At 59.7% G+C, this 25761-nt stretch overlaps 1 protein-coding gene across 1 annotated transcript in view; it reads right to left on the reverse strand.

The window, feature by feature from the left end:
- Positions 1 to 1211: 1211 nt before the first annotated feature.
- CRISPLD2 (cysteine rich secretory protein LCCL domain containing 2) overlaps positions 1212 to 25761 on the reverse strand; it is a 34474-nt gene continuing 9924 nt past the window's right edge. Inside the window, exons 3-15 of the mRNA XM_004584063.2 lie at positions 23688 to 23806; positions 22175 to 22307; positions 21741 to 21856; positions 19996 to 20096; positions 16591 to 16734; positions 15121 to 15181; positions 12886 to 12952; positions 12287 to 12417; positions 10766 to 10809; positions 9146 to 9218; positions 7345 to 7420; positions 5170 to 5303; positions 1212 to 1427 (exon numbers count right to left, since the gene is read on the reverse strand). Coding sequence (XP_004584120.2) covers positions 1373 to 1427; positions 5170 to 5303; positions 7345 to 7420; positions 9146 to 9218; positions 10766 to 10809; positions 12287 to 12417; positions 12886 to 12952; positions 15121 to 15181; positions 16591 to 16734; positions 19996 to 20096; positions 21741 to 21856; positions 22175 to 22307; positions 23688 to 23806 — 1254 coding nt within the window. The 3' untranslated portion in view covers positions 1212 to 1372. The remainder of the gene's footprint in view (positions 1428 to 5169; positions 5304 to 7344; positions 7421 to 9145; positions 9219 to 10765; positions 10810 to 12286; positions 12418 to 12885; positions 12953 to 15120; positions 15182 to 16590; positions 16735 to 19995; positions 20097 to 21740; positions 21857 to 22174; positions 22308 to 23687; positions 23807 to 25761) is intronic.

Consider the following 25761-nt stretch of genomic DNA (forward strand, 5'->3'; position numbering starts at 1 on the left):
CAAATCCCAGCCGTGTGACTCCATCACCCAGAGGTTTCCCCAACGTCTGGTGGCATCTGCAGGCTGACAAGCTGACCACGTGCCTCGCCTGCGACATGCAGGGCCGAACAGTCAAGGCCTGGGAAATGCAGCACAGAAATCCGAAGGGCGACCTGCTCATCCCAGCTCAGCTCAGCTCACAGAGGCCTGGTCGGGGATGCAGGAATCCCAGCTGACTCCTCGTTCAGCCGTCCAGCCAGGCAGGCGCTTTACATCCTGCATCCTCTTCTGCCTTGGAAGCATTTTGGCAGAGAAAGAAATGGAACTGGGCGCCAGCGCCCCCAAAAGATCCCCAGAGGCCAGCCTGACAGAGGGCAGAATTTTGCCCTCTGCAGAGCCGCACCATTGCCGGGAGAGGGTTAGGTCTGGGCTGCACGAGAGCTTTCACACTGATGGAAACCAGAACACCCCACGTTCCTGGGAGCTGGGGGGCCGCGGGCAAGAGCTGGCCGCACAAACAGGAAGTGTGGGCCTGCCAGGGTTCTCCCTCTCGCATGCTGGGACGCCGCCGGGCGCTTTCCTAACCACAGACAGAGCCACTAACCATGGGGAGGAATGTACCCAGGAATCCGGTCCTCCCACTCCTGAAAAATAGGTCACCCAAAGCTCGCCGCCCAGGGAAAGCTGCACATTCGGGTGTCTTTGTCCAAAGCAGCCTTCCCCTGCTGGTCTCGGCCACCTCAGGGGAACCGCAGGAGACTGGGAGCTCCGAGCATGAGGGCTTCAGATCACGGCGCAGTCACACAGTCCAGGGGATAGGCTGCAGGTAGAGGGAGGAACCCCATCCTTGGTCCTTGAAGGGACCAAAGGTCTCAGCAGGGAGCGGCCAGGCCTCGGGGCTGGGGCTGATGGAGATGGAGACGCAGAGTTGCAGCCAGAGCCCAGCTGGACCAGCCCTGCTGTACGTGGAGCTGGCCTGCTCACAGCCCTGGGCCGTCTGTCTGACCAGCAAACATTGGGCCCGGTTGGTTGTCTCCATCGGCAGGGACGGACTGCAATTTTTTATTTTTAAATAACTGCTTTCTGTTCCAGGCCTGAAAAACTGGCCTTCCACTTCCTCCTGTCCCTCTGTCATCCCTTGGGGCTGTGTCGTCCTGTCCCTCTGTCCAGCGGCAGGGAGCACCTGGGGTAGCCACCCCTTGGAGAGCTGTCAGGGCAGCCAAAGAAGACCCCTGGGAGGCACCCTCGCTGTGACATCAGACGCCAAGGCAGGCAACTTCCTGGCCATTCGTATTTCTGCCCACCACCCACCCAATGCATTCACAAAATGGAAACGACAAGCAAAACCCCAAAGCCCCCCTGAGGACGGCCCTCCGTGCCAGGCGCTGGGTGATCACTGCCTGACCGCAAATATCCGGAAGGCCTTCCCGTCCCGGGGTGCGCTCAGGCTGAAAAAGAAGGGAGAGTGCACATTACTGAGGGCTCTGTGGTGGAGGGGTCGGAAGCACAGCTCGGCACAGCATCACGTGGCGCCACCTGACTGCCAGAGCACTAGGCTGGCCCTGCACCTGCCGCAGGGCCAATGCTCCAACAGGGCGTCACTGTCAGGTTCGCTGCTGTCTGCCACCAGCTGAAAATGCGCCGGCAGTGTGAGATTCTGGGACTCTGTCCTGACAGCTGCAGTATAGATTCTGCAACTGGGGGGGTGCAGGCACCGGCTTCCCAGAAGAGCAGCCATACCATGAGTTCCCTGTCTCATTCCCTCAGGCTCCCTGAGCTGGTCCTTGGGCTACTGGTCACCCACACATGCACCCTCAGGCCTCCTTGTCTGTCTGCCCCCTGATGGCTGCTGTTCCCAGTCCCAGCCCGCTCTGGGTGGGTTATCCACGCTCTGCTGTGACTCAGGCGAAGCGGCCAGTGGTGGTGCAGCCTGGCCAAGTGGAACGGGAAGGTCTGGGAGAGGTGTTCAGCCCTGGGCTCCGATGCCCAGCATGCCCTAGATTGTGACAGGGATTCATTTTTCTGAACAACATGTCTAGCTCTGCTGCCTGCCTGGCCCTCAACTGGTGCATGTCCCAGGACCCGAGATAACCCCACCCCACCTCCAGCCCCTGTCGCCACTGTGCAAACCTGTCCCTCCAGCACTTCCAGCAGACCTGGTGACAATGCCCACAATCACCTGAGCTAAGTCCCTTGATCTCAGCTTCCTGCGACAACTGGACAAGGGCCTGGTGGGAGATGAGGCTCCCACACACACCAGGCCCAGCCCCAAACCAAATGGACTCACACATGCCACCGGACTCCAAGACGGGTCCAATTTCCCAGACCCAGGATTGGCCCAGCAGCAGCCACCATGGGCAGGTGAGAAGGACAGCCCGGCCCGTCAAGGCCCACCTGCACCTGCTTCCTCGTCCTGCAACCACAGAGCCTGCTGCCCACCCATGCCTTTCTTCTCTGCACACAAAATGCACGTCTTACTCACATCAGCCAAGTCCACCTTCCAGGGGCTGCAGAGCAGGCTCGCAGACAGCAGTGCTCACCCAACACCAACGCGAGGCTGGGAAAGCTCTCCCAGCTAGTGGGGGGCGGTGAGAACACCGAGGCATGGCTTTGCGTGGCAGGGGGGAGGAAGCCTGCCTGTGTGGGATTCTCCTCTCCTGGGGCGTCCCCTGCACCTGCAGCAGCGACAGCCCGCTTCTCACACAGACAGTCCACCCTGCAAACGCGGGGAGGGACTGCACCAGCACTCCCTCCTGATGAGGGGCCTTAGCATGTGTGCCCGCTCTGTCTGGGTGGAGCTGCTTCTGTGCTGGTGCCCTGTCACATGATACTAAGCTATCCCGGGGACAGGGACAAGCTCTGAGGAGTGGCACGGACCAACAGATGCACTTATAAAGCTGACAGCTGCCAAATGAAGGTGACACCAACGGACCCCATTCAGGGTCCCAGGTTCTTAGCCAACACAAGGTCGGGCATGGCATCTGGAGCTTCGGTGCTTTGCTTACAGGGAGTGGACTTGAGTCACAGCCCATGATTTGTCAGCGCCATTTCCCGCATGGTTAGGGTCTCTGATCCAGGCTACAGAGACCCAGACTGGAGGCTCTGGGACCCAGTGGACAGCACTGGCCACCAGCCGCATGGGCACACACACAGCTCTGGCCATGTGGAATTCCTGGCTGTTTGTCATCCTCCCCCACAGCAGCCTCCAGCTTTTGGCTACCCTGGGGTTGAACTCTGGCAGTGCGCATCAGATGGGAGCACTCCCAGAGTGGGGCTGTGAAGAGAAGCCAAGAGCTGGGAGGCAGCTGACCGCAGCACCAGCCCCAGGAGGAGGCAGACTGCTGCCAGGGCCGTGTGACCTGGCCGCCCTGCTGGTCACTGGACAGCTCAGACCCTGGGGTCCTTCCCGCCTTAAGGACTGGGAGCCCCTGCCCCTGGTCTCTGCATGTGGTGGGAAGGTCTTGGGACCCTGTATGCCCCTGGAATCACCCTGGGGCTGGAGAGCCCACAGACAGGCTGGGGGTTCTCACTCTCACGCCCTCCCCCCACAGCAAGGGGGATGGGGGAGCCACTTGGGCTGTCATCCAATCCCACTAAGCAACCACTCACCGAGCACCCCGCGCAGCACCCCACAACAAAGCAGGCCCTTGTGCTGGGGGGTGACTACTGCCTCAGGAGGGAGCCCAAGCTCCAGCCCCACTGTGTCCTGTGCCTGGAAAGTCACCAGGCACAAGCTAGAGGAATGTGGCTGCTTATGCCCGAGGCCTACGCCTGCATGGGAAAAACCACAGTAGCTGGGAGGGGGTTGGATCAGAGTTCTGGAGCCATGTCACAGCCACACAGGTTATCCAGTCCCCCACCACACACATATGTCCCCCAACAAGCCATCCTGAGAGTCGTCACATATGGGATCACCTGAGCGTCCCACTGGCCCCTGTGTCAGAGGAGGGAACTGAACTACAGGTGGACTTGGTGATGTCACTTCACGGCCCCGAGGCTCAGGAGGGTCATGTCGGGGAGGCGCTGTGAGGGCACTGAAACCCCCAAACACACGTACCCAGAAGCAGTAACTTCAGGGTTGAGGACCTGCACCCCAGGGAAGCAACAGGAGAGCAGCGGCTGTGGACTGCCTTCCCCCACCGGCCCCAGACGCCAGCCCTCAGGAGGCTGCCAGGCAGAGTCCAGCCACGGGCAGCAGGTGTCCTGGGGCTGTTCCACAGCCAGGGGGTCCCACGTCACCAGCTGCTCTTCCTCCCACTCTCTAAACGCACGGAGCTCCCATCATCAGGTTCCTCCAGGAGGCCGCACGTGGTGAGAGCGAGGGCAGGAGCTGTGTGGGCTGCCGGGTGGGTGGGATCCCTGGTCCGCATTGTGGCCAAGGCCATGGAGGAAGCCAGGAAGTTCAGTGGCCCTGCAGGCGGCCCCTGGCCAGCTGGCCGGGGTCCATCAGGGACATGGCGTCGGTAGACAGGCAGCCATGGGAAGGCACAGCTGAGGGCCAGGGCTGCGGGAGATGCTAGCCCCACCTCGGGGTCAGAAAACAGCTGCACAGCTGAGAGGACCCAGGCTGTCCAAGCCACCCAACTCCGGTGCCCGCAGACCCTGACCTGCCCCAGGGGGAGTGCGGATCACCCCTGCCCCCTGACAGGGGGCCCAGTGCCTCCTGCGAAGCTACAATGCTCTCAGGAGGAAACACAAGACTGAGACGCGGGTCCCTTGCTGTCTGTGACAACTGCAGTGTACACGAGTGGGAGAAAATAGATGAGCATCCCTAATTAGATTGGGTCCCTTTCTGAGGAATGTTCTAGGAAGGCTTATGCAAAGCCTTGGAAATTTCATGCAGAAATCCCTCTTCCATGAGCTTGAGGAAACAGCTGCATGGTGCAAGGACACCTCCAGGAAGCTTGGCCCATGGGCAGAACACAACCAAAACCCCAATGAGGCAGGAGCAGCACACTCCTCGATACAACCCCACAAGATCTCCCCCAGGCCCTGGTGGCAGGAGTATCAACCCCATCTCCACATCCCACTGCTCCTGTGGGGCAGTGACTCTTATCCCATTTCACAGATTAAAACACTGAGGTTCAGAGCTTGGGGTCGCGCCCTCCAGGCCCCCTGCTGGGCTCACAGCCCCTCCCGAGGGGTCCAAGCAGCTCACCCCGCACCGGGAGTCCGAGGAACTGCCTTTACCTTTCCGACTGAATGCCGTTCCTGAGTGAGCCCACGTAGCTCTTCTTGGCATCGACAGGCATCACGTCCACAGGGCCCCCGACCTCGTCCTGGATGACTCCAGCGTGCACGGCTGTCCTACAGATGCTCGAGTTCTGAAGACAGACGACAGCCGCGGTCAGCGTGGGCGTGCCGAGTGGGCCCGGGGGCGGGGGCAGGAGCTGATGGGCTCCCTGTCCAGAGGGCATGGCTGGGCACGGTCCTGTCCCCACCCCAGCCCTCTGCAAGGGACCTGCAGCTGCAAGTAAGCCACCTGCAGCCCCTACTGACCACACTGGAGCCTCCTCCCAGAAGGAGGCGAGGCAGAGCCACGAGGAAACCCCATGTGGCTCCAGAGGTGGGAAGGGAAGTCTAACCAAGGCCGCAGGCAGGAGGAGGGAGTGGCGGGGTGAAGCCTCAGGATTCTGTGACCTGGCTGCCCGCTGCCCGGGACCAATTCCCCCAACGCGAAAGCTGCACCCCTTGCCGCCTGCTCCTCACTCCGAGACAGATGGAAGAGTCACCCCAAAGCCTAGGATAGCCATCTCTGTGGGGGTCAGCCCAACACCCCACATGCTGTGCGTGCCTGCTGCTCACATGGCGGGGAGGAAAGAGCAGAGCCAAGGCTTGGGCCGCAGCCAGCCTTCCACACAGGGCTCTCTGAGGGGCAAAGAAAGGAGGGCTGAAGGTGTGAAGGGAAAGAGTGGGGCTCAGGGCTTAGCTGGGCAAGCACCCCTACCCACTGCCAGCAAGGACAAGGCCCTCACCCAAGGCCTAGGTCAACAGTGGCCCCAGCACCTGAGTCCTTACACGCAGGTGCCCCGGCTATACCCCAGCTCCACTGGGTCAGAAACACTGCAGCGGGGTTTGGAGCAGTCTGGAGGGGCTTGTGATCCATGCACAGATGCAGGAGCCTGTCCCAGCACGAGAGAGGCGGGGGACAGGTGGAAAGATGGGGCTTGGAGAAGGAAGATTCCCCTCGATATCTTGCAGCTGGTAATTGCCTTGGCAGAAGCTTCAGCTGGGGTCTCCTGCCCCAGGCCTTGCTCTCAGATCCCACCCTGATGCAAAGCCAGGGAGGGGCCTGCCAAGGAACATACTTCCCTGGCAACAGCGGCACGGCCGTGCCCTTGGAAGTCTGGACACAGCACTCCCAAAATAAATCTCTCAACTACACATTTTCCAAGAGCCATCGGCATTTCCCAGAAGACAGAGTGACCTAAAAACCAGGCCAGAAAAGGACACCCTGAGTGGAGGGAACTCCTTCTTCCTCTCCCTCCCTGGCCCACTGCCTGCTATAGCAAACACAGCGCCAGCAGCTGTCGTAAAGCCCCTGGCAAGCATGGTGACCCCAAAAGCTCAGCCCCCACTCTCCGAGAACACCATCATGACATGGGTTTTGTCCACATAGCTCTCTGGCTGCAGGCCTTGGGCGTACCAGCAAGACAGAGCAGGTGGTGGGCAGCCAGAGCCCTGTACTGCAAGCCAGCTGGTCTGTTTGCCATAGACTCTTGGGGAATGATATCGCGAGAGGGTGAGTCAAAAAGCAGCTGGATCAGAAGCGGCTTCCCACTCCTGCTGAGGGCCAGGACCACATCTGCGTGTGTGGGTCCACCTGCCCACACCCTGGACGAGGTTGGGGACACAGCACGCACAAAACCCGGGGCTCGGCTGGGGCGGCAGGAAGAGACTCCAGGAGCAGAAGAGTGCTAGTGCCAAGCAGCCAGCGAGGGATGATCTATCTCCTCCCGAGGCTGCTAGCTGAGTGACTGCACGGTCAGAAAGAGACACGGCCACTGCATCTGACCATCCAATCCTGGCAAAGCCCAGCAGGCTACGGAAGGCCCCCTGGCCCCATGTTCACAGCCCGTGTAGTGGGTGCTGTGGTCCCTGGCATGGGGAAGCCAGAACAACAGTTGCAGGCAGGGGCAGCCTGGAGCCAGTGAGCAGCAGTGCAGAGAAGCCTCTGGTTCTGGCCACACACAGACCATGGTACCAGTTCCTGAGGGCTGAACAGGCCACTCGGTTCCCTCCACTCGGGGTGTTCTTTTTTGGCCTGGTTTTTAGGTCACTGTCTTCTGGGAAATGCCGAAGGCTCTTGGAAAATGTGTAGTTGAGGGGGCTACGGAAGCAGTCACAGGGAGGTCGCATACTCACATCTGTGTAGACGTTGGTCCCAATCACGGGTGCCCAGGAGGACGACTCCTCTCCACAGCGTGCTGGGCATCGCACCCTGGAAGACATGACAAGTGCATGGTGGGTGCAGCCTGCAAGGCAGGCCCTCCACCCAGGGAGCCCGGGACCTCGGTCCCTGCGTGGACACTCACGGCCCACTTCCCCACCAGCAGGGCTCTGGGATCACTTGCTATGCTCAGACAGGGCCTACATGCAAACCCAGTGACCACACATGCTAAAGACAAGGCCAGGAAGAAAGTGGGGTGCGAGGCCTCCATGGAGGGTGTTGGCAGCCTGTATGTGGGTGTACAGTCGGGATGAACAAGCCTGTGCGTGGTGCCATTCCTGTGTGTGGCTGAGCACAGGGTACGGGGTCCAGAGAGGGGACTGCCGAGAGCTGGGGCGGGAAGGGCTGGTCACTGCCGTGCTGCCCGTCATGGCCCAGGGCTGAGGAGAAAACCTCTGGCTGGCAATGGAAAAGCCTAGCTGGTCTGAGAGTCACAGGAGGAAACAGCCTGAGCTTGGGGCACAGCATTTAGACCTGCAGCCTGCAAAGTTGGCATCCCATTAGGGCACTGGTTTGAGTCCCAGCTGCTCCACTTCCAATCCAGCTCCAGAGGATGGCCCAGAGGATGGAACACCCAGAAGAAGCCCTCCGGAGGCTTTTCCTTGTCCAGACCTTGGGAGTCCCCACTTACGGTCTCCCTGACATGTGATGCCCAGGCACCAGGCTGCAAGGAGCAGTGTCTCCCACCCCACCCAGTGCATCAGCCTGGGCTGCTAGGGGCCCCTGCTATGTTCATTACCTCACATGCAGGGGCAGCTCTGCCACAGGCTGGGCCCAGGGAACCACCTGCCCTGCTCCCAGGGTCACTATTTTCATCTGAAGGGACTCCTCTGGCAACTGATAGAGCGAGGGTGTCCTGTGGTCCTTTCTAGGGGGACCAACAGGTCTTCTGGGGACATCCGCTGTTTCACACCATGAGGTGTAGTCCTCCCCGGGGTCTGTGTCTGTAGACAAGTGCCCTGCAGCACAGCCTTGGACCCAAAACTCCACACCAAGCACCCTGCACACGTGGGTGGCCAGGGGCTCGTCCTCCTACTGGGATAGGAAGGACACATGCGGCGGGCAGGGGTGAGGCTGGGAGGTTGCAGAAGCAGCACAAACCTCCGGGTCCCCCTCTGGGCTGGGGATAATGTTGGGTCTCTCCACGGCACCCACGGGCCACTCCTCATGGAGACATGCCCTGGGCTGCTCCTCCCGCACACATCGATAAAACCCATTCGGAAAACAGCTGCCTCTGCAGTGCTCACAGAAGGATCACAGGCCAAGCACGAGAGACAGTAGGCCCACTGAGAAGGGTGGCAGGACACCTGCCTGCTGGAGCTGCTCCACTGACCCAGAGACGGGCAACAGCTTAAGGGTACTGACCCAAACCAAAGCGTTTGTCTGCGGAGTCCAGGCGACCTCTGGGACAGTTACATGGCCCGAGGCCCACAGGACCCACCCACTGGGGCTGCTCTGGACAACTCCACCGCCAGGTGACTATACTGAGCAGCTGTGACACAGAAACTGAGCAGCAGCTATCTCAGGAAGGGGTCCAGGTACCCAAGCACAGTGTGTAGCCTCAGACTTGTAGGTGCCATCCAGCCTGGCAAGTGCTTCTCTCAGCCCCAGTGGAGGAAAACCCAATGTCAGTGATGCCCTGTAGGGATACCTCCGTACCCATGAGAGATGGCACCCCCCCAGCTCTGCCCAGCCTCCCTCTGACCCCCAACTTACCTCGGGCAATGAGTCATGGGCTTCTGAAATGGGCAGAGTTGAGCCACGGTGGTATAACAGTCCAGGTCTTGCACTGGAAATGGGAACAAGGGGACAAGGGTCATTTGCCCCTGTAAGCCCCTGTAAGCCCAGGCCTCAGGTGCCCAGTCTGTGCAATGGACTGCTAGGCCAGATAAGGGCCAGCTGAGGTGAGACACAGACCTATATGTATCTGTGGATGAAGACTGCTGTGTTCCCCAAGCTCTCACAGGGTGCAGGGGAGGCCCAGCTTCCTGCCCCCGACCCCAGCCTGGGGCTCCTGCTTCTAACCATGTGGCCTCACCCCTGCCAAGAGTCAGTGTCTCTTCCCCAAGGTCATTGGCTAACAGGGTTCCATGCTGGCCACCTGTAGGCACATGTGCATACCAGCTCCTGTCTGGGCCAGGCCTGGGTTGGCCATCTTAACCAAGCAGACGGGACAAACTGGACTTCGCATGTCCACAACGAGGCGGCTCAGCACCCCAAGGGAGTGCTGGGGAGATCAGTGGTGCGTGGGTGCCACTGCCGTGGTGCAGGGGGTAAAGGAACCACCTGAGATGCAGGCATCCACACAGGCACTGGGTCATGTGCCTGCGGCTGCACTTCCCACCCAGCTCTCCACTAATGCGCCTGGGAAAGCAGCGGAGGGCGGCCCAGAGCCTGGGCTCCTGTGCCCACGTGGGATCCAGATGGAGCTCCTGGTTCTTGGTTGTGACCAGGCCCATCTTCCAGCAAATGGAAGAACTCTCTCTCTCTCTCCAATTCTGACTTTTCAAAATAAACAAATCTTAAAAAAAAAAAGTGACTGGGCTGAGAACTCAGAAGGTTAGGAGGCGTCTCGATGCGTGTCTCCAAGCCCCACGCAGCTGCCTTCTGTGGCCGTCGTCGGGATTCCCACCCAACCATGTGCGGCTGCTTCCCCTCTTAACAGGATAACGCTGGTGTTAACGCTGGCTGCAACGCCCAGGCGTTGTTCCGTGCTCTGCCAAGGAAGGGCTGCTCCTCATTTTTACATGAAGTCACTCACCCCAGACCCTTGCTGCAGGCAGGTGTGGCCAGGACAGCAAAAGGGTGGTCAGCAGGCGAGGCGCCAGGGAGGAGCAGGGCAGCAGCCCACACCCAAGCTTGCCTGTGGTCACTGCAGACAGGCGCTCACTCAGCCCTGCCTACTCACCCAGCCACGTATGCCCCTCCTGCCACATGGCCGTGCCTTGGGAGGTTTAAAAGCTGCGCCCCAAATCTGCTCCACATCCTCTCCCTCCTCTCCTCTTGTCCAGGGCGTTCCTCACTCATCTACCCACTTCTCTTCTCTGCTGAACCCTTCTGAACACTACCGGCAGAGGGCAAAAGCCTTTCCCAGGGACACCCCACAGCCCCGCCAGCCAGGAGACCCAGGCAGCAGTGCCAGGCCTGTGCTCCTGCCCCAGCCACATGGTGGCTTAGGAAACAAGATCAAGCAACGACATGCACAGGGACCTCTTGGAAAAGTCAGAGATGCCAAGAGCAATGATGGAGCAGGCGTGATAGTCAATCAATGAGACAGAATCTCCAGAGAGACGAGCTGCTCCGTGACTACAGTTCCCAGGAGACTGGCCGGCTTACCGTTCACTTTGGACACCAGGAATGAGCTGGAGGGCTTGTATTTGCTAGAAGAGAAAACGCTTAGGTGAACGTCGGCTGAGGGCAACTGGGGACGCACCTGCTCCTGGCCTTGCCTTCCAGCAGCCTCCACTCTTACACTTCCTACTTGGCTCCTTCCATCTCGCCCTAACCCCCAAAGCTCTCAGAATATTCTAGAGCAGAGCTTCTTAACCCTTTTGGTACCAGGGACACCTCTGGTAGGTCTAATAGAATCCAGCCTGAAAGTTCTAAAATGCATAAGGCCAGCTTGAAACACCACAAAGGAAATCAGCATGGTTATCGAAACAGTGAGATGGTCTTGCAGCACAGCTGCCGCTGGCACTGCCCAACTTACCTAGACAGGGTTCTAACCACTCCTCACCCCAACCCCATCACAGCAGGGAGTCATGGGGTGCTAGAAAGGTGCTGCCCTGGTTGGCAGTCAACATTCATTAGGGAAGAAAACACTACATCTCCACCGCCAGTTAGCAAGACTAAAGCTGGAATGCGCCTCATGGTGCTATTCACAGGCCCCCAACTCCTAACCTGTGAAGATCCCTTGCTTCAGATACCAACTCAGCCATGCCAGGGACCAAGAGGCGAGGCTCTAGGTCAGGAGCCTGCCAATGACCTAGCTCTCAGGGTGACTGCCTGCACACTTAGTTGCCCTACAGCCATGTTGGCCACCCAACCACAAACTCCACAAAGAGCAAAGACCCTCCATACTGTTTTGTTTCCCTGAGCCCACCCCAAGACCTCAGGCCACAACAGCAGTCAGAGCACCTGCTGCCCAAGTGATCTTACAACTCACGGACAACCCTGGCCCTGGGCGTGGCCAGACAGGACAGGCAGCCGTAGCAGGAGGACATGGAACCATGTCTCCCTGACCTTGGGCCCTCAGCTCCCTGAGACCAGGCCCCGCCTCCGCCTCCTACCATTGTCCAGGAAGTCGGAGAGGTAGGGATGAGTCTACCCCAAACCGCACCTGACAATCACCTGACAATCAGTTTCAGGCTTAGGGCTTCTGCACAGACCTGACTATCTCCTGCCCCAACATCCCCAGTCCCAAGCCTTTTGAGGAGTTAACGTGAACTCTCAAGAAAGCCTGGCTGTTGGAGCAGTTCAGAGGAAGGATGTTCAACCAGCAGGTGCATGAAAAAAAGCTGCAAGTCTGAAACCACAGTGGGGCATAAAAAGCAGTGGCAGCTGCTGGTGGCAGTGAGCGCCTCGCTGTTTAGGCTAGGAACAAAGCATGTGTCGGGATTCAGTGTGGGCCCAGCAGCCACACCGTGGGCCCAGTAGCCACGCCATGGGCCCAGCACCCATGCTGTGGGCCAAGCAGCCACACTGTGCGCTCAGCAGCCGTGTCAGTGTAGGGTTTCCAGGGGCTCTGGGTGGATATGCTTTCCCTCTGTCCTTCGCCCGAATGTGGCTCCAGTCTCCCCACGAGCCCCTCCACCAGGACGGGGCATGCCAGGGCCACGGACCCCACAGCCCACTTACCTGACGGACTCTATGCCGTTCTTGTGTGACTTCACGAAGAAGGGCATCCTGCCGTTCCTGGTGATGTCCACCAGCCCCCCGTTGTCATCCAGGACTCCGTAGTGGATGGCAGCCCGGCAGATGCTGGAGGACTGTGGGGGAGGGGAGGCCACACACACCACACTCTGAACTCTGCTTTGTCACAAGGAGCCCAGATGCTGACCTCAGCTCCCAAGCGCCAGGCTGAGCACACTGCTCCGTGCCCCATCCACCGCACCACGCCTCCCGACCCGGTCCACAACCACCTCTTTGTTCCTGGGGCTGCTTATCTGGGACACCTCATCAGAGGCACTTAGGCAGTAAGCAGGTGACAAACAGCCCTTTCTCCCCATGCAGTCAGGCGAGCATTCGTTCCAATTTTAGTATATGTGTTACTGAAGTGAGTGTCAGGTGAGCACGTGGACACCCAGTCCCAGCTCCCAACCATGGGGGCACCAGCGGGTGATCCCATGTGTCTGCGTGGGAATTGGCACTGGCCACGCCAAGCGTGACTTGCTTACTTTGAACACGCAGAGCGTGATGGCACACAAACCATGCCAGGAAACGCCGGTCACACTTACACTTTCGTAAAACAGAGACCCAAAGACCTTGGCCTTGTCATGCAGGCAGCCCGCTGGACAGTGGTACCTGGGAGAGGAGGTGGAGCGGTGGTCAGAGAGGCCCTGGGGTGGGTTCCAGGCTGTGAACACGGAGGCGCTCACCAGCGCTGGCTCCATGGTGCCTCCCCGGTCCATGCCACAGGCTGCCTTCACACACATGGCAGTCCCCGCCCCCGCCACCACCCTCATGTACAACCTGGCCTTGAAGGCACAACAGAACACAGGTACCTCAGAGCAAGGACAGGTGGCTTCAGATGCACCCCGACCCCCTCGAAGCTCTGACCTCCAAAGGGACAAGTTTAGAGGATCAGCCACTTCCTGGAGACCGAACTGCATGGGCTTTAAATCCAGCAAAATCCAGTGACGATGGAAGAGAATGGATTGCCTCAACCCTCAACCTCAACCTCAAAAACCCACAGCCTCTGCCCCCAGGGGCACAATGCAAGCTCATGGCCAAAGGGCCAGACCAATGCAGACGGTGGGAAGGTTAGAAACACGGGAGAGTGGAGAGGCATGGCCAGCCCTGTGGGTGCCGTCTCTGAGCCGGATGCGGCCACTAACAGAAGCAGCTGGGAGTCATGCTGACAGCAGAAAACACAAGATGAAGGCGCTTGGAGGGAAAGCCACTCCGCTGCTGACTCTGACTTCCTGCCAGTGTGGATCTGATGGCCCGGGGAGCCTGGTCCCTGCCAGTCACGTGGTGACCTGGTGGCGTGCTCAGCTCTGGGCCAGCCTGGTCCTGCCCTGACTGCTGTGGGCACCTGGGGAGTGAGCCTGCAGGTGGGAGCTGGCGCTCTGCCTCTTAAATAAGTCTTTACAATTGCTACTGGGATCCATCAGATTCTTGGATATTTAGTATTTTTTTTTCTTACACTTTGTTAAAGTCAGAAAAGCAAGGCCTGCAGAACACATTAAGTGAAAATTCACAAACAGCAAAGCAGCCAGTAGGTCATGGACGGGCTTCCCTGGGGCAGACAGTGGGGTACTCCTACACTTCCTGTCCAGAGGCCCCTCCCCATCATACTGTGGGGTGAGTGCCTGCCTACCCATGCCTGTCCATGCCCATTGGCTGACAATGCTTGAGCTGCGCTATGAAACCCCAGACCCTCAGTGTAGGGGATGACACCCTGTATGCCAGGCACCTACAGGCAGCACCCCACCACGGAGCACCAGGCACAGCTCCCCTGGTCCCCCCGATCGTTGCACCCCTGACTCCGGTGATTGACTGACCTCTGGCTGGCTGTTCAGGGGGCTCTGCAGGGGCTACAGCAGGACCTCAGCCCTGCCCAGGTGTGTGTGAGGTGTCCCCCCAGCAAACCAGACACTAAACTCTGAACTGCAAGGCAGGAGCCTCCGCTTTCTTTGCCTAACAAGCACACTAACAAGCCCCTGTGAGCATGAGAACCAGGAGGACTGTGAGATCCCCTCTCGCGGAGGCATGGTTTCTCACCACAAACCTGAAGGTCAGCTAGTGTCCACTGCACCTGTCAGCAGCTGCCAGGAAGAGCAGCCAGCGGCGCCACCAACACAGCCAGACTTGTTCTCTGTGGCTCCCTGCACCTAAGTGCTCAGCCACAGGACATGTGGGTACCTTGCTCTGAAGCAGCCCCACTGCCAGCCTGCAGCAGACCTAGGACCTGCCAATGCCAAGGCTCTGCCAGGTCACCTGGGCCCTGGCACTTGTCCAGCACCACTGACAAGGCCATGGAGAAGAGTAAGGGTCGTGTCACCAGCGCAGCGACAGCTGTTCTGTGAACCCCAGTGCACCTGCCCTCGCTGCCTGCCCTATCTCCCTCTGCCTGGGCCTGTCGGCCCCGTGGAAGCCTCCTGTCCACAACCCTTATGTACCTGGAATTTCTGCAGATCCAGGAGCCTGAAGACCCTGGTCTAACCCTGCAGTGCCAGGTACCGCGGCTTTAAGCTCCCCACACATAAGGCAGCCCCAGCCACACACAGTGTGTAGGCCCAGAAGCCCTACAGAAACAGCTCAATCCATGTGCTGAGCTCTGAGTTGGTGGTGGGGGTCCAGTGGAACCATGACACATGACCAGGCACACCTAATGGGCTACAAGCAGCAGGTGCCATTTTCTCAGGAGTCTCTGCCCAGCGTGGCTCAGTGACCTGACAACAGATCAGGATGAGACCTCTGACCCACGGCAGGTACTCCAAGGAGGGTAGGCCCAGCCCAGAGCTCACCTGTTGCAGGTGGATCCCTGGCATTTGTCCTTCATCTTGGTGTCACACTGGATGACTTGGGCTGGGACAGAAACGTGGAAATTAATGTCATGAGTGAGTTCGGGTTAAAACACCTCCCTCCCAGCCCACTCTGAGGAACCTTCTATAAGATTCCAGAACCCACTCCAGAGCAAGGGTAGTGCCTGGCAGGTCCTGGTGTTCTAGTGGCTGTGACAGCCTGGACAAGAGTCCCTCATACTGCAAGGGTGTGTGTTCCAGGATGAGTACACACACAGCTCAGCAGGCAGCGGCCTGGGGGTGTAATGGGAAGGCCAGGAAGAGGCTACAACCCAGCCCACGGGCCAGCCATTCCCACCAATGTCAGCCATTTCCTGATTTTGTTTCATTTCTTATTGGGAATGGCACTTTCACTTAACAACAGTTGCCTTGACTACCACATGGCGATGTCACACAACATTGCCACCTTAGACCTTAGGACAGAGCAGGGCACCAGGGTGTCTGTTGGCTAGAGAAAGCAGGGCACAGAAAGACGGTGAGGGAAAGAAGGGGTTGGAGTCCAGAGGAGGCTGAGCACGGGCCTCTCCCTGAGGCCAGTCCATGAGAGACCCTAGGGCTCAGCCAGGCAGATAGAGGCAGGGGCCTTCAGCTTCAGGCCGTGTCTTCAAGAAAAACTGCAGGCCTAGAGCCTCATCCCAGGATACATGCGCGGTGCTAGGCCTACCTGGGCAGGTGACGTGGGTGCGGACCACAGGGACACTCAGAATCTGGGGCGCTCCTGGGGAAAGCATGTGGCTCCCCACACCTCAGCGGCCACTGCCACCGATTCTGTGATCTCAACATACGAGGAGACCCCCGACAACAGCAACCCCGACAGAGGCTGGCCACCACTGCATCCCGGGTGGGCAAGGACAGGCTCAAGGAGCTCCACAATGTGCCAAGGTCCAGGCAGCACCAGCTGGGCCTGCGAGGACCAAGCCCACTGGAGCCACTGGAGGGACGAGGGAAGGGCTGACCTTCTGTGCCACCCTACTCCACTCTGGGGCTCTCCTGGAACATGGCTTAAAAACCCCCTTCTCAGGGTGCTGTGTTATGGTGCCCCTGCAATGCCAGCAGCCCACATGGCAGTGCCAGTCTGTCTCCTGGCTGCTTTCTTCTGACCCAGCTCCCTGCTGAAGCACCTGGGAAGGCAGCAGAAGACGGTCCAGGTGCTCGGGCCCCTGCACCCACGTGGGAGACCCCGGATGGGACTCTGAGCTTCTGGCATCTGCCATTGCAGTCTTTTGGCTGGATAAGCCAGCAAATGAAAAACCTCTCTCTTCCCCTCACCCTCTCTCTTGTCTTCCATCACTCTGGTTTCTGAATAAATAAATGAACGAGTAAGTCTTTCTCTGCACCATCCCCCACCCCTGGTCCACTCGAGATCCCCACTTCCCCCTCCGCCAGCCCCTTCAGAGGCCTCGGCCAACTCACTCATGTAGCTGACAGAGGCCGTGCCCTTGGGCTTCACGGGCCTGGTCACCCGCGGCTGGATCCAGACATGCTTTTCTTGGGGAATGGAAGCCGTCTCCACCTCGTTCATCTCGTCCGTCTCGGGCTTTGGGCTGCGGGCTTCCTCTTGGTGGTGGTGGTGAGGGGAGAGTAACACAGGGAGTCAATGGGAAACGCTTTCTGGGCCAGGACAGCAGGGGGCGGCGAGGGGGAGCAATTTGGAAACCAAACATGTTTGAGGTCTGGGCTCACAAAGATGCACTTGAGTGGCAAAGAGCAAGCCGCAGTGCTGGGCAACCTGGCCAGGAAGGGAGCCGGGAGCACTCGCGTTTGCTTGGGAGAGGTGAGTGGACCCAGTGCCCACACACACCTGCCCTGGAACAGCTCCTGCCCCCCAGGGCTGTGACTGGGTGCCCTGGGGTCTCCCTGCAGTTCCTCTGCCAGAAGGTGTGGGAAGCCCCATCCACACATGGAGCGTGGGGTAGGGCACCAACCACATGGTTCACCCGTCTCTGCTCCAGCCCCCAGAACACCACAGCTTCCAATCCCCACTGCCCCCAGGCCGTGACTCCAGCTGTTCAAACCCTTTGCTCCTTAAGCAGTCATGTACTCATCTTCCACGTTTCCATCCGCAAAGTCAGACGGGACACCCGTAGGTAATCCCCAGCCAAAGCCAGAGATGGTCCGCGTCCACACGAGCCCATGTTAAGGCGGAAACAAAAGCAACTTCCACTGCCGCTCGAGACACCAGCATCCTATATGGACACCGACTCAAGTCCCAGAGGCTCTGCTTCTAATCCAGCTTCCAGTTAATGCACAGGGAAGACAGTGGACACCGGCTCAGGTACCTGGGTCCCTATCGCCCACATGGGCACCTGGATGACTTTCCTGGTTCCTGGCTTTGGTCTGTGTTGCAGCCATTTGTGGGGGCGAATGAGCAGATGGAAGCTCCGCCCCCCGCCCCCTTCCCACACCTACCAACAAATAACTAAATAAATCTCTCTGCAAACTGCAATGGAGTGCACCAAGCAGCCTAAAGCCCATTTCCCAGCAAAGTGTGGAAGCGTCATTGCGCAGAGGAGACCCAGACTCATATCCAAGGCCCTCCTCCTGCCTCTCACACTGCTGTGGAGTCACAATGTCCCAAATGGAGCTACCGTTGGCCAGGGGCCGTCTGCAGGGTGCAAGTATGACAGGGGCTCCCTGAGGGACAGTTTGTGGTTCTCAACAGCAGCCCTGGCATCCGTAAGGGACCATCCATCCCCAAGCCCATGTCCACTCACCCCAAAGGCCACGGGACGTCTCTCCTGGAGTAGCCACCCAGCACCTCTGCCCCCATGCCTTCCCAGGTTTGGGCCGCCAGCCCAGGCCAACTCTGACCAAAGCTGAGGCTGGGGTAGAAGGGGCCCTGGAGCCCCAACAGCTCCCAGACAGGCTCCCAGCTCCCACAGGATGGCAGTACCCAAGCAGCTGGAAGCTGCCTCCACCCAACACTATCTGGCACACCTGGCAGAACCTGCTGCCACAGGTACCAAACTACCACATGTTCTGCCACTGGGAGACATGGCACAGTCAGAGGCCAGTGGCAGGGCCAGGAGGGGCCATGAGAGTTCCACAGTGGCCATTGTGTCTGTGGGCCCTACGGGAAGCCCCAGGTCTAAGAGGCCACCCACCCTGCCCGTCAATGTGGCCATTCATGCCGTCCCGACTGATGGCCACAGCTGGCTGGGGCAGCAGCCGGGGTTCTTCCACTGGCTTCTAGGCGTTGAGACCTCATAATTGCACCTTTATGTAGCCAAACACAGTGCAGGAAAGCAGTGACGGCCTTGGAGGGCTTCCTGTGTCAGACAGGCAGACGGTCCTCACCCAGCAACACACACACCCCCCCGAATTGCTGGCCCACCCTAATGACTGCCCCTGCCACACACACCATCCAAGGTCACCCCAAGGTCACTGTGCATCAGCCAGCTCCAGGCCCGGGTCTCAGCCCCCAGCACCATATCCACCGCCCAGCAGACACCCCTGCCTGCTACTAACATCCACACAGGCTCTTTGGCCTTGGGAGACACTGCTGATCCCCATCTCATAGAGGTCCTCCCAGCCAAGGCTCAGAGTGGCTGAGGCACCAGCCGAGCTCACCCCGCGGCCATGCAGTCAGACAGCCAGGCCAGGGCCCAAACCTCCTTTCCCTGAGCCGGGAGTGGTCATGGAGGGGGCGGGGGGGCAGCCTTTCTCCTCGGCTGCTGATCTCTCCCTCTCCATTACAGGTCACAGCCTCACCAGCCTCACCAGCCACCCTCAATTCACGCTGATTAAGGAGCTTACGCAGATAAGCCGCTTAACAGGGGAGTCTGCTTGGCCAGCCAAGAAGCCCCCCACCCCCGCTGACACCTGCCAGGAGGAGCCGGGCATTTCTCCCCTAGTCAGCAGGCGGGTACATGGGGCTTGGTCGGGGGAGGGGAGATGTGTTAGGGACTCAGCATGCAGTGTGTGCTCTCAGTAAGCAGCGATCTAGGGACATGGGAGGCAGGGCATGCTGGCTCAGAGGCCACACGCCTCTAGAATAGCCAGCAGTTGTGACAGTGGGGATGGTGAGTACATGGCGGGGGTGGGGTGGGGTGGAGTGGGGCACCATATCTCTGGGAGTATAAGAAGGCTTCCCGGAGGGTGGGGATGGCATCTGAGCTGGACAAGGGACACATGCTTCTGTGAGTACTCGGCAGGCATCTCTCCCTTGCTTCTGCTGCCTCTTACCCTGGAAGCCCCTGCAGCAGGCAGAGCTACCCTCCCAGGATCGGGCACACAGGGTCACTTCCTCCTGACTGCCCTCCCAGCAGTCTGCCTGGTCTCCTGGGTGCCACAGGGCCTGCTGATGGAGTCCCAGGAAACCCCAACCTCAGTCTCACAGGCCAGAAGCCGCTGGCCGAGACCCATCCCTGCAGGACACGGTTTCTGGAGCCTGAGGGACACCCCAGATGGAGAGAAAACTTGGGGCACGAGAATCAAGACAGAAGCCCCGGCTGGCCAATAGCACCTAGGAGAGGCAGGGAGGAAATGGCCGCCAGAGAGCTGGCCTGGGAGAGCCCAAGAGACCAAGCCAGGGGCAGAGGAGGGCCCACCTCACCTTCCTGCTATGGAGCTTCCTCATGCTGCTGCTGTTTACCTCCTGCTAGACCCCAGGCACCAAGAGGCCGAGGACGGTCTGTGCTTGAGGCTGATTCTAAGGCCCCATAAGGGGCAGTGTGGGGTCTCCAGGAACCAAGGCTGGGGTGCTGCAGGCAACACACTCAGGGAACAGGAACACACTCGGGGTGCCTGCAGCAGGCCTCGACTGAAGTGACCACCCATGACTGCCCTATGATGGACGCCCAGGTCCCCACTGCCTACCTCGGTAGCACAGGTTGTCCTTGCAGCCACCTGCGTAGTCAGCCGGGCACTGGGAGCAGGGCTGGCCAGTTTTGTAGGGGGCTTCTCCAATCCAGTTCCCCCTGTAGATGGAGCAGAAACACCTTCAGGGAGGGGCGGCCACCCTAGCTCCCTCCCTTGGACAGTGGGAAATCACTGCCTTCAGGAAGCCCTCCAGTCATCCCCTGGGCACACACAGCTGCCTGTGCACAAGACAAACAGTGAACCCCACACGTCTTCACACAGGGTGTGTGGGCCGGGGGTGGAGGAAAGGGGCCTATTCTGTATTTACATCTGCCCACACAGGCATGACGAGGCACTGCACTCCAGGCCATGGCAGTGCCAGAACTCTGTGCCTGCCCCAAACCCACAGCCAACATCCCTGGCCTGGCCTGAACCCCCAAACGGGAGGAGAAGGCCGCAGTGAGGCCCCAGACTCCCTAGACGCCAAGCCTGCAGGGCTGTGTCCTGGCCCCTCAAACTCCAACCACAGATTCCCACAACGCACAGTACAGATCCTGCCTCCCGGGACCCAGGCGGCAGACGGTGACCCGTAACCTCTGAACAACCGCTGAGGGGCTGTGGACAGCCTCACCTGCTTCACCCCTGCCCCACCCACCCCTCGGAACTGAGCCAGGAGGACTCCCGAGCCCTTCCCCCATGCTGCCCTGACCCCTGCCTGGGGCTGGGCCCTCTCCTTAAGAACAATGCTGCTGTGTGCTCCACCATGCAGGGGTCAGGAGAAAGTGGCCATCCATACGCAACACTGAAAGCCACAGGTCTCTGGGCCCATTCATGGATGGGGTCCAGGCAGACCAGACTGCCCACTGGACACAGAGTTGAGAATAAGGGTTGAGGCGGGCACTGAGACGACACCAGGGCCACCCCTGGTTCACTGTCAGGTTCTGCTCCGCCTGCAGCTCCCTGAGAGAGAGCACATGATGGCTCAGGTTCCTGCCACTCAAAGGGAAGACCTGGGTGCAGCTAGGTCGTGGCTTCAACACAGCCCAGCCTGGCACTTGTAGGAATTTGGGGGACAGACCCAGAAGATGGAGGATCTGTTTGCTTTTGTAATAAACTGATGAAAACTAAAATAAAAGCGATGGAAGAGGGGCTTTAGGGGACACAGGGCACAGGAAGCAGCCCCATGTTGGCCTGAGTGGGCAACACTTTGGACACAACTCCTGCTGCGGTTCCAGTGTGAAACTCCCAACTCCCAGGGGACCCCATCCAGAGACGGGGCCTTCCCAGGAGGAATCAGCACCTGCTCATTGGACGGAAGCAAAGGCCAATTGCTGTGTGCAGCCCAAGCCGTGTTCATTTTCCAAGGTGCCACCCACGGCCTGCTTGCCAGAAGTTAAGGAGGGGAGTAACTTCCATGTGGGAGATCCTGCTGAGTGCCTGGCTGACATCTGCTCCCACCCTGACTCTGTCCTGGTGGACCCGAGTGTCTCCCCAAACCAGTCTGTGACAGCTCTGGCCAACAGCAGAGAGCATGCATGGGGGTAGAAAGGGTCTAGGGAGAGAGAGGCCCCTTTCATGGTACCCTGCAGCTGCCTTGGTACCAAGAGGTAGATAAGGATGGTAGAGCTGACAACACGAGCCTCCGTCCTCCCTGACACCACCAGGCCACCCAGAGGTGGGGACGTCTGGCTGGGAGTGCAGGGCGCTCACAGTCAGGCCAGCAAAGCCCACTCCCACCGGCACGGCCCAGCACAGGTCCTCACTTTGGAGCGTAGTTGCAGACGAGGTAGACAGCATTTTTCCAGACGTCCCCCCAGACGACCATGCTGTTGCAGGTGGTCACGGCACAGCCGATCCTGTTGGTGGTCGCCCAAACCACCTGCAAGACAGCGTCCATGCATCACAGCGGGGCCAGGGCATGCAGGTACAGATGCCAAACCCTGCCACTAAAGCACTCTACCCACGGAGCAGCCGAACACTTCCTCAGTGGGGGAAGATAACGAAACAAATGAACAATAACAAACAGACAGAAAAACCCATGTGCACACACAATGCAAATGCCCCAGCCATGGGAACCTGCCGCGGAAGCTTCTAGGCCTCGTGCCCAGCACCAACCTTGCCAGGTGGCACAGGTGCTGAATCCCAGCAGTCATGGCCTGAGTCTCCCAAGGTGGGGCACGGAGGCGCCCAGGGTTACCTGCGTGTAGTGGGAGCACATGGGCCCCGAACACCTCTCGGGACACCAGGGGTTGCACTCGTGGGGGTAAGGGTACGTGTAGTCCTTCACCTCGTCGTACCAGGCCTGCACCTGCATCGCGGGAGACCGGTACCTGCGGAGCACAACGGCTCGTGACTCCTCTGGCCTGGGAGTCGCGGTGGGTGGGTGGGTGCTGAGCTCACATTGCTGCCAGGCTGGGGGAGCAGCCCCGACCTCTCCCGACCCAGAGTGGGAGGGGACCGCGGGCGCCCACGTCCCATCCCCATGTGCTCAGGACATTCCCGCCAAGCCCTTCCTGATGTCAGGATGCATTTATGTCTGTAGTCATGGGGGACAACTACGCAGCCCCTAACTCCACACTTCACAGACACTGTCAGAACCAGATTTAAGTCACAAGGTCACAGCGCCCAGGGGCAGGCCATGTGCTGCCCAGTGGCCTAGAGAGACTGAGGGAGCTGGGTTCAGGGGTGCAGGCTCCCCACTGTGGACACTCTCTTTACGTTCTGGCGAGATCATGTTCACAGAAAACCAAATACACTGAAGGAAGACAGCCCCACATGGATCTCCCCACACCGTCAACCCTAGGAGTGCCGCTGAGCTAATGGCGGGGACAGCCTCTCCGGGCTGGGAGGCATCTGGGGTGATGGGCAAGCCAAGCCTGGCATGCACTTTGAAGTGGCACACGTAGAGCCCAGCTCAGTGTCAGGAAGCACTGGGCACATGGAAGCTGCCCGGGACTCATGGCAGGGGACACCCCTTGGAGACCCTAAGGTTGGTTGATTGGTTGGTTTGTCTTAAGATTTATTTATTTTTATTGGAAAAGAAGATCAGATTTTTACACTGGCCCTGATGGTCACCAGGCATGGTGCTGGACACCTCCTCAAAGACACCATTCTGTCCCACGGGCAGGGAGGTGATGTCCACTTTCCCTGGGTGCAGGCATGTGTGGCTCAGCTGGGGTGCCACGGGGGTGGGGTGCGCAGCTGGCCACCTGGCCCAGACACTGCCAGCTCTGTCCCCCCAGCAGAGGGACACAGGTGTGATCAGACCAAAGGCCTCAGAGGGAAAGAGGGGTAAGGGACACCTAGTCATCAAGGTTGGGCCTGGTGTGGCCTCCCAGGGTGGGCAGAGGAAGCGGGCAGCATCCCCAAACCTTTAGGAACATCAGATGCTCCAAGCCCCTGCTCATCCCACCAGGGCCCTCCTGGTCAACAGCAAGGGAGGCTGGAGCTCTCTGAAGGAAGGGAGCAACAACCAGGCACCCCAATACCTCCAGTTGGACCACCATGACCAGGGGTCAGCTACCCAGGCTGCAACCTGCCTCTCTAGGCCCTCAGAGGTGTTCTGTGCTCAGCCTCAGCTTCCCCACATGCTTGGGAAATGGGTTCTCTCTCAATTCAGTATCAGGCACAATGGCCAGGCCAGCATGAGGCACAGGGTGGGCAGCTCATCAGTGGGACCCGTGCAGCCCTTGGGGCCCCAGTGTACTCACCTGCCCCAGTGCGCGGCCAGGTTCTGTCCGATGGACACCAGCAGGTCGGAGGGCCCGTGCTCCCAGAGGCACTGCTCGGCCCAGGCTGCTGCCGACCTCTCCAGCTCTTCATCCCAGGTCTGCAGGGAGACACACGAGTGTGAGCAGCAAGGCACAGCCACTCCCCGATGGGAGCTGCCGCGTGGCCTGTGGCCAGTGCTACACCTCTGTGGGTCCCTAGGGGCAAGAGACAGAGGGCAGGCTCCCACCACAGCTCTGGCTGCTTATTCCAGCAGGCCCGAGAGCCCTTCCTGATGCTTGTGGCTCCCTGTGGTCACCTGTGCCAGGTGCCTCTGTCCTCAGACGTCATCGGAATACTTCGATTGCATTCAGACACCTCTGGAGACAGATGCCCCCTCACACCCATTTTACAGCTTAGAAAATCAAGGCTCTGGGATATGCCATCACGGGTCTGGGCCCTGCTGCCAGTTGCTTTCAGAACCAGAAATTAACTCCAGGTTTTAAGGAGCTGTCTCGGGGAGTGAGTGCTGTTCTGAGCCGGGCACAGCAAGCACAATGTTCCTCCTAGCCCCACTGTAGAAACAATCGGCGACACGCATGGATGCCACTGCAGCACCAGCATGCCCCGCGGACACTGGTTCAAGTCCCAGTTGCTCCACTTCTGATCCAGCTCCCTGCTAATGTGCCTGGGAATCAATGGAAGGTAGCCCACTGCTCAGGCCCTTACACCCATGTGGAAGACCCCAGAGGAAGCTCTTGGCTCCTGCCTTCAGTCTGGTCACCATGGGCTGCCGAGTAGAGCCACTGGATGGAAGCTCTCTGTCTCTCTCTGACTTTCCAAATAAAATTCCTTTTTAAAAAGATAATATTCATCAGTCACCCCCATGGCGCAGGTTGTGGTCCTGAGGCCAGCCCTGGAACAGCTGTGTGGACCCATTCCCTGGCCCCAGGACCGTGTCCACTGTAGCACACGTGTGAAGCAGGCGAGGGGCCGCGGCGGAGGCCGGGCGAGGGGCCGCGGGGGAGGCCGGGCGAGGGGCCGCGGCGGAGGCCGGGCGAGGGGCCGCGGGGGAGGCCGGGCGAGGGGCCGCGGCGGAGGCCGGGCATGGCCGGCTGCAGCGCGCCTGTGCAGAAGCCAGCAGCGACAGTCACCAGTCACGGGTCTCACTCAGGAGCGTGGGCCCTGACAGCAAGGCACCTCAGATGCCTGGGCGGCTCACTCCCCTCCAGGCCCTCTGCCCCGGGGCCTGGCCGCCCGCATCCACTCACAAAGCTTAGCTCACCAAGCATCTCAGGTACGGGACCAAGGCCGGCAGCGCCCCGCAGGCCGGAAGCCAGGTCTCAGCCACGGGGCTCCCCTCACGCCCGCTCCTCCCTGAAGCTTGGTGGGGCTAGGCCTGCAGTCCCTGCCGTATCTCCAGTGGCCCCAGGAAGGCCTGGCCATGGACTGCCAGGCCATCCAAGGCAGCCCCAGGTCCAGCATGGCCGCCTCACACGCGGCACATGCAGCCGGGAAGGCGTGAGCCACCCCTTTCTCGCGCACCAACTCTCGCGGGAACTGGCCGGGAACTGGCCCGGAAGCGGCGCGCCAGCGCAGCCTGCTCCCACCAGGTGCCCAGGGCCCTAGACAGCTAGAGGCCACGGCTTCCTGCCCCTCAGGAACTGTGGCCATTGAAGCCCAGCCCTGCTCTGCAATGGCCATTTTCTTCCTGTGCTTCCCAGTAAGCCCCTCTGCTCTCAACACAGCACAGGGAGGCAGGTGTGCAGGCCTTGGGGCAGCCCGGCTCTGCATGGGGCTGTGGGGTGCCTGGGCCTGCAGCTGCCCCAGCTGTGATTGTGGGCTTCAGGCTCCCCGTCTACCAAGTGGAGACAGAGCAGTACTGATCCCTGAAGGCCAGGAGAACAAGAAATGACACAGTCAGTCCCCACATCAGAGGGGAGCTCACTTCAGGGCCAGAGTTTTCCCTGTTCTCTGTGCAATACAGCAGCCCAGCGTGAGTATGGCTGCTCCCATTCAAGTTGACTAAAATCAAATCAAGCCAGGAACCAGCTGCTCTACTTCCAAACCAGCTCC

This window comes from Ochotona princeps, chromosome 16 (genome assembly GCF_030435755.1).
Source record: "Ochotona princeps isolate mOchPri1 chromosome 16, mOchPri1.hap1, whole genome shotgun sequence".
Lineage (NCBI taxonomy): Eukaryota > Metazoa > Chordata > Mammalia > Lagomorpha > Ochotonidae > Ochotona > Ochotona princeps.